At 40.3% G+C, this 16,527-nt stretch overlaps 1 protein-coding gene across 1 annotated transcript in view; it reads left to right on the top strand.

Annotated features, from left to right (window-relative positions):
* Positions 1-16,527, top strand: part of FBXL17 (F-box and leucine rich repeat protein 17) — a 456,197-nt gene that overhangs the window by 419,022 nt on the left and 20,648 nt on the right. Inside the window, exon 8 of the mRNA XM_070412419.1 lies at positions 13,779-13,921. Coding sequence (XP_070268520.1) covers positions 13,779-13,921 — 143 coding nt within the window. The remainder of the gene's footprint in view (positions 1-13,778; positions 13,922-16,527) is intronic.

Below are 16,527 nucleotides of genomic sequence, written 5' to 3'. Positions count from 1 at the left end.
ATGCTCAACCACTGGGCCATTTTAACTCTTTTTTTTTACTTCCCTTTATTGATTTAATTTCTACAATACACTGCACCATTTTTACACAATTAATAGAGTCATTGTTTGAAAATTTTTAAAAGATCTAAATAAAGATATTTTAATTTGATTACTAAAGTAATGAGCAATAATATCTTTCAAAAATATTCATATTTTTTGCGGGTGTGACTCAGCCGGGCATTTTTGAGAATCTTTTTGGGGTTTTTATGTGATCATAGAGAACAACTAAGTTGTCATGTGCATAGTTTTCTGTTTCCATTAAGATTCTTTGGTTGCAAGTAACAGAAATCATTAGAACCTACTTTAAGCGAAAACAAAATCAGGAACAAAAGCCAAGAAAGTATTGGAAGAAAATAGGATAATTCCCAGAATCAAAATAAAAACTAAATAAGGTAGGCCTTGGTAAAGACTAGAATATGGGATCAAAGGAAGTTGGGACGAATGGGAGTCTCTTCAGTGAACCTCACCCCCAGGACGATCATCTCCAGCTGTTTCTCTTCTGAAGTCATTCCAGGCAGATTTCACATATCTGCCAGGGAGAGTCAGGCTTGGGACACATGCCCACCTGCAGCCTGGAGAAGGGAGGGAATCTTTGATGACAGCCCCCCATGTTAAGGAAAATTGAGGGTTTGTTACCAGAAAGTGGGAATGGATACTGGGGGAGTAGAAACTACTTATGTCCCCTATCTTTGCCTCCCTTTAAACTTGCAGTAAAGTAAGCCTCTCTCCCACTTAGTATGCCCTTGGGGGAATTAGTTGATTTAGTTTCTTTATCAGATCTGCTCCTTCATTCCTTTCAAAGTAATTACAGGCTGCTTCTTCCCTGTCTCCCGACACTGATTATTAGCTAAAGCTAATTCATCAGCTAGATATAGGTGAAACACCTTTAGCTATCTTTTAGAAAAAGCTTAGTAAATTATTTGTCATTCTCCAAACCAAGAATTGTTCTCCCTATAAGTAAAAGTTTATTAGCTGCCGTGAGAGGTCTTTGGGTTCAGCCATTTCCTGTCCCAGCTATAATTAGAAAGCTAGACAAATTGTATTAACTCCCAGGGAAAAAATCCACACACATACTCTTTTTAATAAATCCAATTTACTCTATTTGTTTGGTGTTAACAACTGTTAATGTTATGTCCAAATTCCTCTCCTTCCTGTTGAAGAGAACTGTACCACTGCATCCAGTACATACAAATGGATAGTTAATTACGCGGCACCGAGGGTTCTGTGATTCATCACAGCAATGTGGAAGCGACTGTTGCCAATTGTCAGCTTTTTCCAAACTACATAGTGTTATATGGTTTATGTCCTAATCAATAGCGGCAAAGCTCCAGAAAGAAATACTACCTAGATGTCAGGGGCTCATTAAACTGATCAGCGTGCAGCCCTTCGTCAGTGGTTTCCAAACCTGGCTGTGTATCAAAATCACTTGATGACATTTTTTTCTTAAGAGAAGGATAAGAAAAAGCCTCCTGGCATTCACCTCCAAAGACACTGAATTAGAATATTCTGGGTTGGGTCAGACACAAATTCAGGATTTTTCAAGGCCTGGGATTTATATTATTTTGGGGTCTCTCTTTAAGAAAAAATACAAAAGTATCTTTTACAGATTTTATGAAAATATATTACCATGTGAATACACTTGTAGGACCCAGACCCTTGTAAAGGTCCATATCAACGATGGATCCTGAAGCTTCATTAGCATCAGAATGAGTCTACCTGTGTGTTCGGGCCTAGGAATAGTGTGTTTGTATACCGGGCCTGTGTCCCAAACTGGGACCCTCCCTTCTCCCTCAAAAACAAAAAGAACATAGAAAGTTTAGTGTTCTGTAAACTTTAATCTAGTTTTCCAATAACTTTAAAATTTCAAGTTGAAATACTCTTACTTGCATGTGTTTTTCCTTTGCACATTTTATGGTAAAAAGGAAGCAAAAATGATTGCCAGTGTCTAAACTAGTTGAGGCTCCAGACAACAGCCCCTGAGTTACAACTGCTGGTTACAGTGAGGGAGGAATGATAGCTCAACTTTCTGCGTCCAGTCTTAGTTTGCAAATAGCTTTATGCTTTTTTTCACACGATTTGATATGATTTTAGCTACTGCATTTTGGCACCAGCAAATGTGTATGTTAGCCTTGGGGAGCATTGGGTTAAGAAACCCCACTGTAGGAAATGTCAAGTTCTTCACTTTACTCTGGTAAAAGTAACTGATCTGTCCATTAGCACCTTTTTAAAAACTTGTTTTTAATCCTTTGTAAAAGTAAAACATGCCTAGTGTTGAATTTTTTTAATGCAAAAACATATAAGGGAAAATATGTATTACCTATAATCTCCCAAAGATAACCTGTAGTCATCACGGGGATTGACATACTGTAGCCACTCAATAAATATTTTTAGAATAAAAGAATGAGTGTGAACTCCAGTGAATACAAACAAGACCCTTTCTGAGCATTTTCTCCCTAAGTGCTAATAATTGTGATATCTAAGATGCACATATCTAAGTGAACATATATTGAATACTAGCAAGTAAAGGCTATATGCTAGACAATGACGTTACAAAGATGAATAAAAGTGGTCTTTGTCCCTCTCAATGGAATTCACATCCAATGGAAGAAACTAATATATTCCTAGCAGTACAAGGACATCTAGACACACAAGGGCACAAGAGCAGCTATGTAAAATCCCATGTAGGAAATGTCTTTCAAAGCTAAGTGCTAAAAAAATGTTTCTTTTCTCTTGACATCCTTGACTCTCCTCTTTCTCTCAAGCTACATCTAGTCTATCAGCAAATACTGTTGTTCCTATTTTTAAAAATCTACTCACACAATTCTGCTCCTTCTCTCCATCTCTGTGTGCAGCCCTGGACCAAGCCGCTGTCCCTTGCCCTCCGCAGAGCCACAGTGGCCTGCGTCTTGTCTCCCTGCTTTGCTTCTTGCCCCTTCCACTCTGTCCTCCACCCAGAAGCCGAGACGTCCCTTGACAATTTAAGTTACATCACACTTATGACCCCCAAATCTCCAGTGGATCCCCATTTCATTTAGAGTGAAAGCCAGTGTCATTCAGTTGGCCTGTAAGATGATTTTGTCCACTCCCTTTTCTATTAATTCCCCAACCTCACATCCACGGACCATCACTCTGCTCCTCTGCTCATTCCAGAACAAGCCAGCAGCCGCCTGGCACGAGGCTTTCACCGCACAGAATGCCTTCCCCTCCTGGATGACTTGCCCCCCTGCCCTGGCAGATCTTTGTTCCAGTGTCACCGTCTCCATCAGGCCTTTCCTGTCCGCCCTCATTAAAATCGCAGCAGTCCACCCCTGGTCCCCGCTTTCTTTTTCTCCAAATAATTATCGCCATTTGAAAGACTATATATTCTAGTTATTTATCTGTACTCATAACCCAAACCCCATGAAGGCAGGGATCAGACCTTTTCACTCCCAGCTCCTAAAACGCTCCCTGGTCCATAGGTATTCATTAGTATTTGTTGAAAGAAAGTGGAGACAATATTCACTCTGCTGACATCTTCCGTGGTTTCTTTCCCTTTCAATATCGAGATACTTTTACGATGTGTACTGGGCAGTCTGGCAACCGCATATGTTGTCCCCCACCTTGGTGTCTCCTTAAGGGGTGGTCGCTAACATTGCCTCCTGTGCACGCTGGGTCGGTACACGCGTGTGTCTGACACCTGCTCGGAGCGTGCTCTGTCTGGATGGTGGTCAGGAAAGTCCAGTTCAGAAAGGTGGGCAAGGCAGGTGTATGACACTAACATGTGCTTCCATATCCACAAACCAACATAGGTAAGCCCATAATTCACTTCTCATAAAGTGAGAAAAATCTGGTGTCAGGTTTATACAGGCTGGAATGAAAAAGAATCATTGAACCAGGGACTTAAGGTTCTCAGCTCATGTTAGAGTGGTAAGGCTTTTTTTTTCTTCCTCAAATTGAATTCTAAAATTTAATAAGGAGACTCTCAGGGGAACCTGAGGTTCCACTCCAAGGCGTGGTCACCACCACACACAGCACCCCTGAGACCAGAGCCGCTGGCCAGGTTCCTGCTGAAGGACGGTCAGTTCTAAACACGCCCCTGGTTCGTTACATTTTGGGAAGTCACATATTCAAGCATAGTTTCTACCTAGCCAATCAGATTTGTGTCTTTGTGCTAGTAAAATAAAAATAATTAGGAAGGGATAAAGGAGGGAAAATACTTATCCTCGCTCCTGATGCATTTAAAGACTTTTTTTTAAAAAAATCCTTCACTTGAACTCTTATTTTTCCACCAGCTTGTTTATTTCAGAAGAAGGAAAGCAGATGCAGCCTATACATAATGCCTAATTCCGTTTCAGGACATATAGCACAGGAGAGCCGCTCCCGAAAGGCCCAGGGCCTGCTCCCGCTGCGAGGCAGTTCTTACCTGCTATTCTGAAAGCAGTGAGCAGAGTTGTGTGAAGTGGATGCCCTTACATGTAGCATCTTGGAAATTCTAGCAGAAGGCAAAGTTTTCACTGTAATGTTACCCACCGTTGCGGACAATTTTTGTATTATGCTTATTTTTCGCTTGATTTTCAGAGGTTTAGAGTTCCTAAATAAAGCATACTCCACCGTCTTTGAAATTTCCACAAACAAACGAGCATTTTGGAAAGTTTTCTATAACCTTTTTTTCCTTGAATTTACTTTCTTGTTTTAAGAAACATTAAGACTTTTCATGTCTCCAAAGGATAGACTACATTTATTTTACTGATACTTTCCTTCAAATGGCAAGAAAAATCATCTGCTGTCTAGAAAGCTATTCTTTGCTATATTCTAAAAATAGAAAAATTATCTATGTTCCTTTCCTCTTCGTCTATAGGCAATAAGCTAAGATTTAAAAACAATTCTTGACACCTTGAAAAGAGGCACAGCATCATTTGTCTTTAATGAAATGGAAGTTAAAACCCGCAAAGAGATGCCACTAGAACGCACACCCACTAGGACGGGTGTAATCAAAGAGACAGACATTACCAAGTATTGGCCTGGATTTGCAGACACTGGAATCTGTATATATAACTGGTGGGAATGTATAGCTGCTTTGAAAAACATGTTGGCGGTTTCTGATGAGGTCAAACTTTCATTTTTGCGACCCAGAAATCCCACTCCTAGGTATTTACTCAAGTGAAATGCGAACATATATCCACACACAGACATGTATGCTAATGTTCATAGCTGCTTTATACATAATGGCCAAAGAGTGGGGAGAGTCCAAACGCCAATCTGCAGTAGGATGGAATGTTACACAGCACTGAGAATGAACTGCCAGTACACATACCAGCGTCGATGAATCTCATGAACATAATGGGCAGCAAAAAATCAGATACAAGAGTGCTGTGTGTTTGACTCTTTATACAACAAGAATAACCATCTGTGTGTCAAGACAGTGGTTATCCTGTTAAGGGGATAGTAGTGACCAGAGCAGGGGATGACAGGGCTTTGCCAGAGCGGGTTATGCTCTGTTTCTGATCTGGAGACTATTCCACACCTGTGTCAACTTTGTCAAAATTCATTAAGTAGCACCCTTGGGATCCGTGCAATTTTTTGCATGTGTGTTAAAGGTCCAAAAAATTTCATTGAAATTATATATATATAGTGACACTAATTTTCAGAGATCCAGGAGTCCTAGAAAATCATTCTTTGTATTTGCCGCTTTGAAGACTTTACAATCTAGTAGCAAGACAGGCCTGTTGATAGATAGTTCTAATATGAAACAAACTCTGATAAAGTCTGCATTAGAATGAAATAAAGAAAAATATTTACAAAAAGGGACAGCCTGGAAAAATATCATAGAGTGCAATCACTGTTGAGTTTACTACATAATAATTAATTGGAAAAATATACTGTATAAAAATGGAAGGGAGGGATGTAAGTTAGAAATAGAGGGATGAAACGGTATTGGTTTCTCTACAAGAGAGGCAGAGCTGCTTTACAGTGTCAGAACACATGAGCTATTTATATCCTTAAAATGCGTTCTTTTGTTTTTAGTTGACTGACTTTGCCCGAGTTGTAGGTTATTCTGTTCAGTGGTGCTCAGCCCCGGCTGCACATGGGGATCACAGGAGCTCTGGCAGCTGCTCCAGAGGTGGGACTCGGGCATCTGGACTTTTTCTAGGCGCCTGTGCTTCTCCTGACCTGCTAGGGCTGGGAGCCTCTGCTGTCGTCCCCGCGGGCTGGAGGGGGCCCTCACGGGGACCATCACACAACAACGAATGTCTCTGAAAGTGTCAGTTCTTTGTTTTTGGAGCTTCTGTGGTTTCCACAAAGAAGAGCATTTTTCATATTTGTCTCTTTGTATTCGTGCCAAGAAATTTCTTTGCAAGTGGCTTTTATCCAAGTATTACATGAAAGACGTTAATCCTACTGTTAAATTTTAACCCTAATTCTTTCAAGCACTAAGGCATTTCTTCTGATTTTATTCCAGGTACCTAGATCCATAGCAGAAGGTAGAACTGGAAAGGACAAAATGACACATGCAGGTCACTCGTTAATGCACTCATATGACTAATCTTCCTATGAGGAAAAAAAAAGTATTTTTAGTCCTAGCATTTATATATCAGATCTTTCAGTGTGAAAATAATACCTGCTTCCACTTACAACAGTGAAAGTCCTCTACTTAGTTCACTCACTATCTATTATTAGCTTCTCCATGTTTTAATCTCTTTGTTTTGAAATAATTTTAGAATTACAGCAAAGTTGCAAAAATAGTAGAGGTATAGTCAGCAACCTCTAAAGTTACAATTTATATAACCATAGTACAATTAGCAAACTAGGAAATTGACATTGAAACATTACAATTAACTGAGCTGCAAATCTTATTTGAATTTCACCAGTTTTTCCCTTAATTTCCTTGTCTGTTCCAGGATCCAATCCAGAATACCACTCTGTATTTTTTTAAATATATATTTTTTATTGATTTCAGAGAGGAAGGGAGAGAGAGAGAGAGAGAGAGAGAGAGAGAGAGAGAGACATCGAGACATCAATTATGAGAGAAAAATCATTGATTGGCTGCCCCCTGTACGCCCCACACTGGGGATAGAGCCCGCAACCCGGGCATGTGCCCTGACTAGGAATTGAACCATGACCTCCTGGTTCATAGGTCGACGCTCAATCACTAAGTCACACCAGCCGAGCCACACTACTCTAAATTTAGTTTTTTTGTCTCCTTAGACTCCTCAGTCTGTGACACTTCCTTATTCTTTTTTATATTCCACTAGAGGCCTGGTGCATGAAATTCATGCCCTGGGGGTGTGGAGGGGGCCTCAGCCTGGCCTGTGCCCTCTCGCAGTCTGGGACCCCTCGCTCCTTATCGCCCACCTGCTTGCTGCTCCCTAATGCTCAGCTCGCTGCTTCTTAGTGCTTCCCCGAAGGCTCCTGCCACTGCTGCTGCACTCACCAGCCGTGAGCCCAGCTTCTGGCTGAGCAGCGCTCCCCCTGTGAGAGCGCACTGACCACCAGGGGGCAGCTCCTATGTTGAGCGTCTGCCCCCTGCTGGTCAGTTCATAGTGACCAGTCATTTCACTGTTTGGTCGATTTGCATATTAGGGTTTTATTATATAGATTACCTTGACCCTTTTGATGAGTACTGGTGAATTATTTTATAGACTGTTTCTCAGTTTGGTTTTGTGTGATGTTTTCTGATGAGTCAGTTGATATTACTCATTTTGGCATATATGTGTTGTTACCGGTAATGCTAACCTTGATCATTTGGGGAAGGTGGAACCTGCTGGGTCTCTCTACTATGAAGTTATGATTTTTGAAAATTCTTAGATGTCTTTGGCATTCTGCCCATATTCTGTTTTTCCTCAAACTTTCACCAACAGATTTTAGCATCCACTGGTAGCTCTTGCCTGCAATAGTGATTACTGTGGTTTTCGCCTGATGTTTTTTGTATTTCTCTCATTCCGTACACATTTCATTGGAATTCTTCTGTAAGGAAGATCTGTCCCTGCTTGTCTATTTATTTATTTGATCATTTATATCAGTATGGACTTATTTATATCAGATGCATTTCCAATTTTTGAATTATAATCCAATGCTATCATTATTTGATGCTCAGATTGTTCCAGATGTGGCCATTGGCAGCTCTTTCTGATTGGATTCAGTGTCCTTTTGGCATGCCCTCATTCCTTTTAAGCATTTTTGTTGTTGTTGTTGTGAACACAAGATGTTTCAGCCTCATCTTTTATTTTTCCTACCCCAGACCTGGAATCAACCATTTCTCTAAGAAGCCCTAATTCCTTTTATTGGAGAATGATGTTTTGAAAAAAAGATCTGGGTGCTAGTAGGTCATTGTTTCTGGGGTGTCATTGCTCTTGTCCCTCTCAGCAGAAAAAAAATAGGAAATATATGTATGTGTACTAAACCATGCATGCACATCCATGATATTTATTAGTTATTTCTATATGTGTCTATGTAACTGTGTATGTGTGTATATAAAAAATATGAATTCACTCTAATACCTCTGATTTCAGTTCAATACCATAGGTTCATTAAAATCGCCCCTTTTCTTATTTGTAACCTATTTCTCTAACAGTCCGAAGACTTGCACTCAGTTTCTACAATCCTAGATTACACATAAAGTTGTTTACTAAATTGCTAGCTCACACCTCTGTGGGAAACATATTTACTAACTAGAGAACAATATTTGCTGGCAGTTCTTTTTGGTTCTGCTCCTTATAATATTCAGTCAAAATCATGTTTTCAAAGTGACTTAATTCCCATCCCCTTCAGTGTGGTTATATTATTCGGCAGGTTCATGCTGCTCACTGGTAATACAATTAGGATTTATTTGTTGCTGTTTTTATTCCACTTTGGGTTCCCCCACATTCTAGTTGGCCTTAATTTTTTATGTGGGAGGTATATAAAGCATTACTATGGTTCAGAGATTCAAAGCTATAGCCAAAGAGATATTTCAAGAAGTGTCTGTCCCTCCTCACACTCCACCACCACATTTGTGCCCCCTTTCTTTCCTCTCTTTTCCCACCAACCCCCTATAATTAAATAGACTCTACTAGTCTGTTTTCTGGGTAATCTTTCCTGTCTTCATTTCTCACAAATGAGCAGATTCCTGTTTTTTACTATGTTCCCTTTTATCAGTGTGGTGGTAGCATGCCATATAAGCCCTTTTGCACTTTCATTTCTTCATTGAATGATTTGGAAGTTCCCAGTGATCTACCCCATTTTTTTTCAGCTTCTTGTGTTCAGTTATGAGGGTGTAGCATAGTTTATTTAACCATTCTCTTACGTTTGAGCATTAAGGCTGTTTCTATAAGTTTGCAAGTACATATATATGTAATTTTGTATAATTAGAAGAATATTTTCAGGGTAGGTTCCTAGAAATGGAATTTATTAGTCAAAACTAAGTGCGTATGTGCCCGTGTTTTTCAGTCACTCTGTATGCCTTTAGAAATGCCTGTTAGTGGGTTGATCTATTCTATATCCTTCCTTGATCATCATATGAGTTACTGAATTACAGCTTGTAATTTGTGTAACTTTTTAAAATTTAACTTTATTAGATGCACTTAGCACATAAAGAAAGTATATTAAAATTGCATGGGGATTAGGAATTAGTCTTGCATAATTTATCCCTTTTCAGGGCTCAATAAATATCATTGTAATGTGTCAACAGCCCCTAATGAAGGTAGTAATCATACATACATTTACAGCCCTGTCATCCCAGGTGCAGTCTATGGGTTTAATGAACACCAATGGAGAGTAGGCAGTTCAAGAACTATAGCAGTGACATAATGACCAAGTACTTATATAATGCTCTCATTTGCCTGGAGGTTTTTATTTTTCAAAACTCTTTCAAGTCTTTTCATTGTAAATCAACTGCACTACTGTAGAATGGTTTGGGAAAATATCACATAAATCATGACATTTATGTAGTGCAAAGTCCCTTACATGTATTATCTCATTTGACCCTCAAGCCAACACTGTGAATTAGGCAGGATCTGGAGTCAACATCCCCATTTGTCCAGGTGAGGAAACCGAGGCTCAGAAATGTTCAATGTCATCCCAAGGTCAGACCTCTACTACATTGTGAGGCTACAAGTGAATTTGAAATCGCACTACACGGTTCACAGCTAGCTCATGAGCAACAATGAAAAAAACATCCAATAGTAGCATATAGTCACAGAGAAGTAAATTACTCATTAAAATTTAAAGATTCCAATAAAGAATCTTATAGTCACAGGCAAATACTTGGCTACCTATAAGCTGTAATGTTTCACTCCAGAATCGTGGTAAAGGGAAATACATCCTGAACACACGTAGCCTGCTTCCCCACGCCTCACCCCCCACCCCCTACACCACTGGTGCTGCTGCTGTTGGTAGAATGAGCGTTAGCTTTGGAAAGAAACAATCTCAGTTTGTACCCTGTCTCTGCCACTTATTTGGATTGGGGCCTTGGTGAGGTATTTAACATCAGATGTTTGGTGTGTGTGTGTGTGTGTGTGTGTGTGTGTGTAATTTCTAAAATTGGTATTGTTTTTGCAGGGCTATTAAAAATAACTTCATCAGAAACACTTTCCTCAGTACCTTCCCCCCCACCACCACTCCCATCTAAATGTTATTCTTACAGTGATCAGCCCATTACCTTCAGAACACTTGCTACAGTTTAGAATTATACACACTTTGTGTTTGTCTCACATCTATTCCGCCTATTAGAATATAAACACGGCATCAAGGACTCTTCTTGTTTTTGCTGCCCTTTCTATCTCCTATGCCTACCTCAGTGCTACTAATCATGAATAAATATTTCTGCAATAAGTCTTGCCAATTCCTTGCACTTTTTTTATTTCAGACACACAGGAAGACCTGCAGTCCCTGTTCTTTCACATCTCCCTGCCCCGACACATGCTTTTCCTCAGCCCCACACCCTTGCCCTCACTCCTTTGTTTTTCTGGAAAACCCTCACTCACCCCTCAAGACCTGGCTTAGCTCTTCCAGGAGGCCCCATGATAGTGCTCCTCCCCTGAAGAGTGAGGGGCTCCTGGCCCCCCTTGGTATGCCTCTATAATTGACCTAAACATGCTTGAGTTACTGGTGTATTCAACTAGTATTTTTAAGAACCATCTCTGTACCAGGCACATGCTAGGTTCTGGACATACAGCAGTGAATAGGAGCTGTGGTTCTAATGGGGGAGGTGGGCCACAAAAAAGTAAATAAATAAACAAATAAGTAAATAAATAACATTTCCAATAGTAGTAATAAATGATAGGGTGATGGCTCTGAGAAGCTGACCTCTCAGTTGAGATCTGAAAAGTGAGAAGGAGGTAGGCATGGGAAGAGATGGGGGTGAGCATTGTATGGTGACTGTTCACTTGGTTGTTCCTCACTTCCACCCAAACCTCCCATCACCCACCCCCACGCAGCTGGCCTCTGAGCTCTGGGAATCGTTCTGTCCCCGGGACCCAGCACGGGACCCCTGTGTCGCACCACAGCTCCACATGCTGGTAGTGCAGTGAATTACCATGGCCCAGTGCCTGACCACTTGATTCCAACTTAGTAGGTTGGATGGGCATCCAGTGCTGAGAGCCAGCTCTGAGCTTATTATCCACTTCCCCATTCGCTATTTGGTTATACCGGGAAAGTTACTCAGTCTTTCTGTGACTCATTTTCTGATCTTTAATATGGAAATAACAATACGACTGCATAACATTGCTGTGAGGATAAAGTGAGATAATGCACCTAAAATTCTTAGCCCAGTGCCCAGTACATGGATAGTCTATAAATATTGGTGAGAAGGCTGTAGAGTGAGAGCTCATGGAGTGTTTGTTGAATAAATGAGCAAGTTAAGCAACAATAAAGTTCAATTCTTACTTCAGTAAATAGAACTATGACAAAACAAAAATCGAATACCCTGATGTATCTTCATTTGTCTTATTTACTGTTTATTTTAATGTGGACAAAAAAAGAAAATACCAAAAACCAGTGATTTTAGCACCTAGAACAAATTGCTATTGACTCTATTTGCTTAGGAATCAGCCTCTGAAAACTCCTCGACTATTTGGTTTCCCTTTTTCTAGCTATTGCAGGGCTTTCATGTTCTAGCCTCAAACCTCAGTAACAGTGCACAATCTACCGCCCCAGGGCCATCTTGCAACTTGTGCTTTGTGGTCTTTTGAAATCACAGTTTGAGCCCTTTGTATTGAAAGGAATTTTTTTTATGTATCTTCTACTTCGTTCATCATAGGGGATCCTCAGGACATCATAACCAATGAAAGTTATGACCATAACAGAGATAACAACAGTTTTCTTAGGTCAAGAACACCAATGGGATCGACCTGGGACATTGCTTCTACTACACAAAAGTATCATTCAGACGATTCAGCAAGCCTTTGGCAGATCGCCCCCTTGCCCTGCCTTACCTCCTAGGAAAACTAACCGAAATAGCACCAAAATAGCACACACAAAGAACAGAGCATCTGCAAATTAGTGGCATGAGGAACTTCCAGGAAAAAATTGTTCTCTTCCTTTATAGCATTTTCACTGGAAATCACTGGGATCATGACTATTGTTTTTGTAAGCTTTAAATATCTGTCTTTGATATTTAAAGGAATGGGCAGGAGTTTTCTGCTTAAAAGAAAAATTACTGAGGTAATTAGCAAAGTGATTTTGCCAAGTATACTTTTCTCTGAGCTATAAGAGTTAACATTTATTCACATGAATAATTCACTCTGCTCTTATTAATCTAGTGAATCAATTCATCCTATCATAGAATGAGGAAATAATTAGCAAACAACTTCTTCCTTTTTAATATTTGTGGCATTGCTTTGGGGGTTTTCATTTACATACCAATGCACCATAAACATACTCAGGATGGAGGTACTGAAATCTGTTTTTCTGCTCACAAAGGCAGAGGCATGCATGTCTGTCCAATCAGAAGTCCGCAGCAAAGAGCCACATTCACTGATTGGTCGCTCTGCTGGGGTGACTGGTTATGAGCAGTGATAAGGAGGGCACCTCAAAGATTATGGGATGAGCATCTGCAAGTTAGTACCAGGCTAAACAGTCAAGGAGACTCGAGATACTGTCGTAGTTTTCAGATGACAGGTTTCATTTTATATGTTAATGGAAAGAATACTTCTGATATGAGGAAGAAATTCACCAGAACAAATGCATTCCCTTTACTGCACTCTAGCATGGCACCAATTAAATTCAACTGTGTGTATAATGTACTCTTAATTCCTAACAGTCCCAGGAAGGACTAATGTGAAAAGTATCATGTATTCTTACATTTTAAGATCATGAACAGATGGAAAAATTTATGCCAATCAGTAAAGAAATTCATATGCAGTGTTACACACCTCAAAATGGTGTTTATATGGTCTTTTTTAAAAAAATTAACATTATCTTGGTATATGTTTAGTTACTAGTTGGGGTTTTCTGTAGCATTTTATGTGTAATTCATTTTAATTTATTCCTTCTGCAGATATGAATGTTTGCAAGTACAGGTAACCTTGCAACGAGTAAAACTGATAAAAGGTTGTGTTCCAATGAAATGGAAATTATGGAATGATCATTCACTTTATGAAAGGGTTTGTCATAGGGCAAGCTTTCCTAAAGCATTTTAAACTTCATTTTGTTTATAAAACATGCATTTACACACAACATTTTAGGAACAAATTCAGTGAGGAAATGGGAGAAATGGTAACAATGAGATATCCCTTCCACTGCTAATGTTTATTCTGCCTTCTTCCCCCTGTCCCTTCTCGCAGCGCTGATAGCCATTGGGCGATACAGCATGACAATAGAGACGGTGGATGTCGGATGGTGTAAAGAAATTACAGACCAAGGAGCCACCCTGATTGCGCAGAGCAGCAAGTCTCTGAGATATTTGGGGCTGATGAGATGCGATAAAGTAAGAGTTACCTTTTAAGTTAATTTCGTACATATCAGTGTAGTTAATAGCTAGATATCATTCTCTCTCTCTCTCTCTCTCTCTCTCCATCTACCTATGTAGGTATGTATGTATATAGGTATATATGTATACATGCACATACATGCACTGTTAACATCTATGCCTTGTAAGATGCCTGGCTTTCTAACCTAATCTGACATTATATTTGCATTTCTCTATTTAAAAATGAATTTTGTGCTTATGCAGAAAGAAAAAACAATCATACTCATAGTCAACTTTGATTTTGGCCTCCTACCCTTAAAGCCCATGGACAAAATGTATAATGTTTGCATGGCACATTGCAACGTGCAGGGTCTAACAGTAAAATTCTGCTCTGGGTTCCACGTTTCCTGCAGCAGTAAGGTGGAAAGAAAGTGCCAGATTGTTTTTTCCCCGATTCGAAGTATGCAATTTCAGGGCCCAACATCTATGTATTCTGACTATCTGGGGGCAGGAATGGGCCGGCATGGGGATATTACGTGGGAATTTGCATCTTTACACACTTAAGCACACGATGAGAAACGGTCCCAGAGGTCCCACTGCAGGTCTGTGGAGCTGGCCCAGAGGCCTGAATGTGAGTTTGGGAAATTGGGCCATATTTAATACGGGGCCCTTTGAAGATGTTTTCCCTATAACAGATCTAAGGAATAGTTATTCATACTGTGAAGGCGAGAATATAGAGTCTCAGAAAGACAACACATGGCTCAAGGCCACTCATCCCAGATGGTACCCCAGGTCTCGGGAGTCTGTGTTCAGGCTTGTGGCACATCCTCGGGGCATCTCCAGGCACAGGGGCTGTTTCCTTGGAAAAGAGCCACCTCAGATACTTGCTCAGAAAACGCTGGCGTCTTAGAGTAATTTACACACGTGTGATACTTTTGCAAATGGTGGTTAGGGACATATCTAGCAAAAGAGAGTGAAACTAAATATTATGTGCCTCTCAAAGGACATGCATTTTCTAAATGTAGCAAATTTGGGGCAAATAGAATAGCCCAAATCCTTTGTGTGCTTTGTCATTTTTGTTAATTGACCCAGTTCTGTTCTCTAAATGCTTTAAAATCCCAACTTATACCGGGCCTTTGCCCATTGGTAATGTTTAGAGAGATTTTATTATATCGTCTCAGCCCAGCTTGGAAAGCTGACTGACTTTGTTACTAAGCAACAGCACGGAGACCCAAGGGTTACAAGTCTCCCTGAAATTTCACTACTAACTAAACCTAGCACTACTACTAACGCTGCCACTTTAAAATAAAATTCTTTTTAAAAAAGTTAAAGGGAGGGCCCACAGTCGGCAGAGTATTCTAGAAATGTTGAGCAATGACAGCAGAGGTCCTCAATCTCAGCCAGAGGAAAGCCTACATGAGCACTACCTAAGCGAGGACACCAAAAATGTGTGCATTCAAAGTGGGTCGCTGTATCCACAACCATCTCAACATCACCATCGTTCTAGTCTTTGGATTTGTTGAGATCAGCTCCACCTTCAGTGATGAACTGTAGAAATTTATGTCCTAAACAGAACAGAACCAGACTCTTAGATGCAGAGAACAGACTGATGGTTGCCAGAGGGGAGGGGGCTTGTGGGACTGGGTGAAAAAGGTGAAGGGATTGAGAAGTATAGATTGGTAGCTACAAAATAGTCACAGGGCTGGGGAGTACAGCAGAGGAAATAGTCAGTAGTGTTGTAATAACTACTAGTATATGTGGTGCCAGTTGGGTACTGGAGATATCAGGGGGGACACTTTGTGGAATATAGGATTGTCTGACCACGATGCTATACACCTGAAACTAATACAAAATGGTGTTGAATGTAAACTGTCATTAAAAATTTAAAATAAAAAACCAATTTAAAAAACTTTTTTAAAGAAATTTACTTTATGATTACTATAGGAGCTTATTTCAGATATATTTGCTGACCAGCATTTTGCTAATTTTAAATTTAAAAAATGGATCCTTTTCTACCCAAATACAAGTTAGTTCAAAGTGAGATGGGTGACTGTTCTATATGGTGGTACCCCTGAGGGTTTTGCCCATTTCCTGGGGCAGCCTTTGAATCCTTTCTCCAACTTGTGAGCTGCTCTGAGCGGCCCTGGCTCTAGCACCAGGTGTCCGACCATAGCCCGTGGCCAGCCAGGGGGTGCGGGGGCCCAGGCTTGCTGCCCAGCGCCCTCAGGCTTAAGGCAGCTCAGAGGCAAACATGAGAGGTTCTGTGAAGAGAGAAAAAGTTTCCAAACCACACACAAGTGCAAGTGAAATCTGCACATAAACGCCTGGTTGATTTAGTTGAATGGAAATCTAGAGTAACCAGCTATTCAGCTTTCAAAATTGGTATCATGCTATCCATTACCTGCTTTCAAATTTTTATCAAGACTCAAAGAAAAATTTGAGTAGCAAAGAAAAGCAGTTTGTAGTGGAGGGTATGGACTCTGGAGCCAGAGTTCAGGTGTAGATCTGGGCTGGACACTTGGTTGTGTCATCTTCAGCAGTTACCTAATATCTCGGTATCTCTGTTTCCTTGTTTGAAAAATGGGGATGATAATAGTACCTTTCCTGTAGAAATGTTGTGAGTA

Source organism: Myotis yumanensis, unplaced genomic scaffold, assembly GCF_028538775.1.
Source record: "Myotis yumanensis isolate MYYU_CA2020_CCGP unplaced genomic scaffold, mMyoYum1.0.hap1 SCAF_4, whole genome shotgun sequence".
In the NCBI taxonomy this organism is placed as follows: Eukaryota; Metazoa; Chordata; class Mammalia; order Chiroptera; family Vespertilionidae; genus Myotis; species Myotis yumanensis.
Note: the sequence above shows the minus strand (reverse complement) of the source record. Positions and strands in the feature narration are given on the sequence as shown.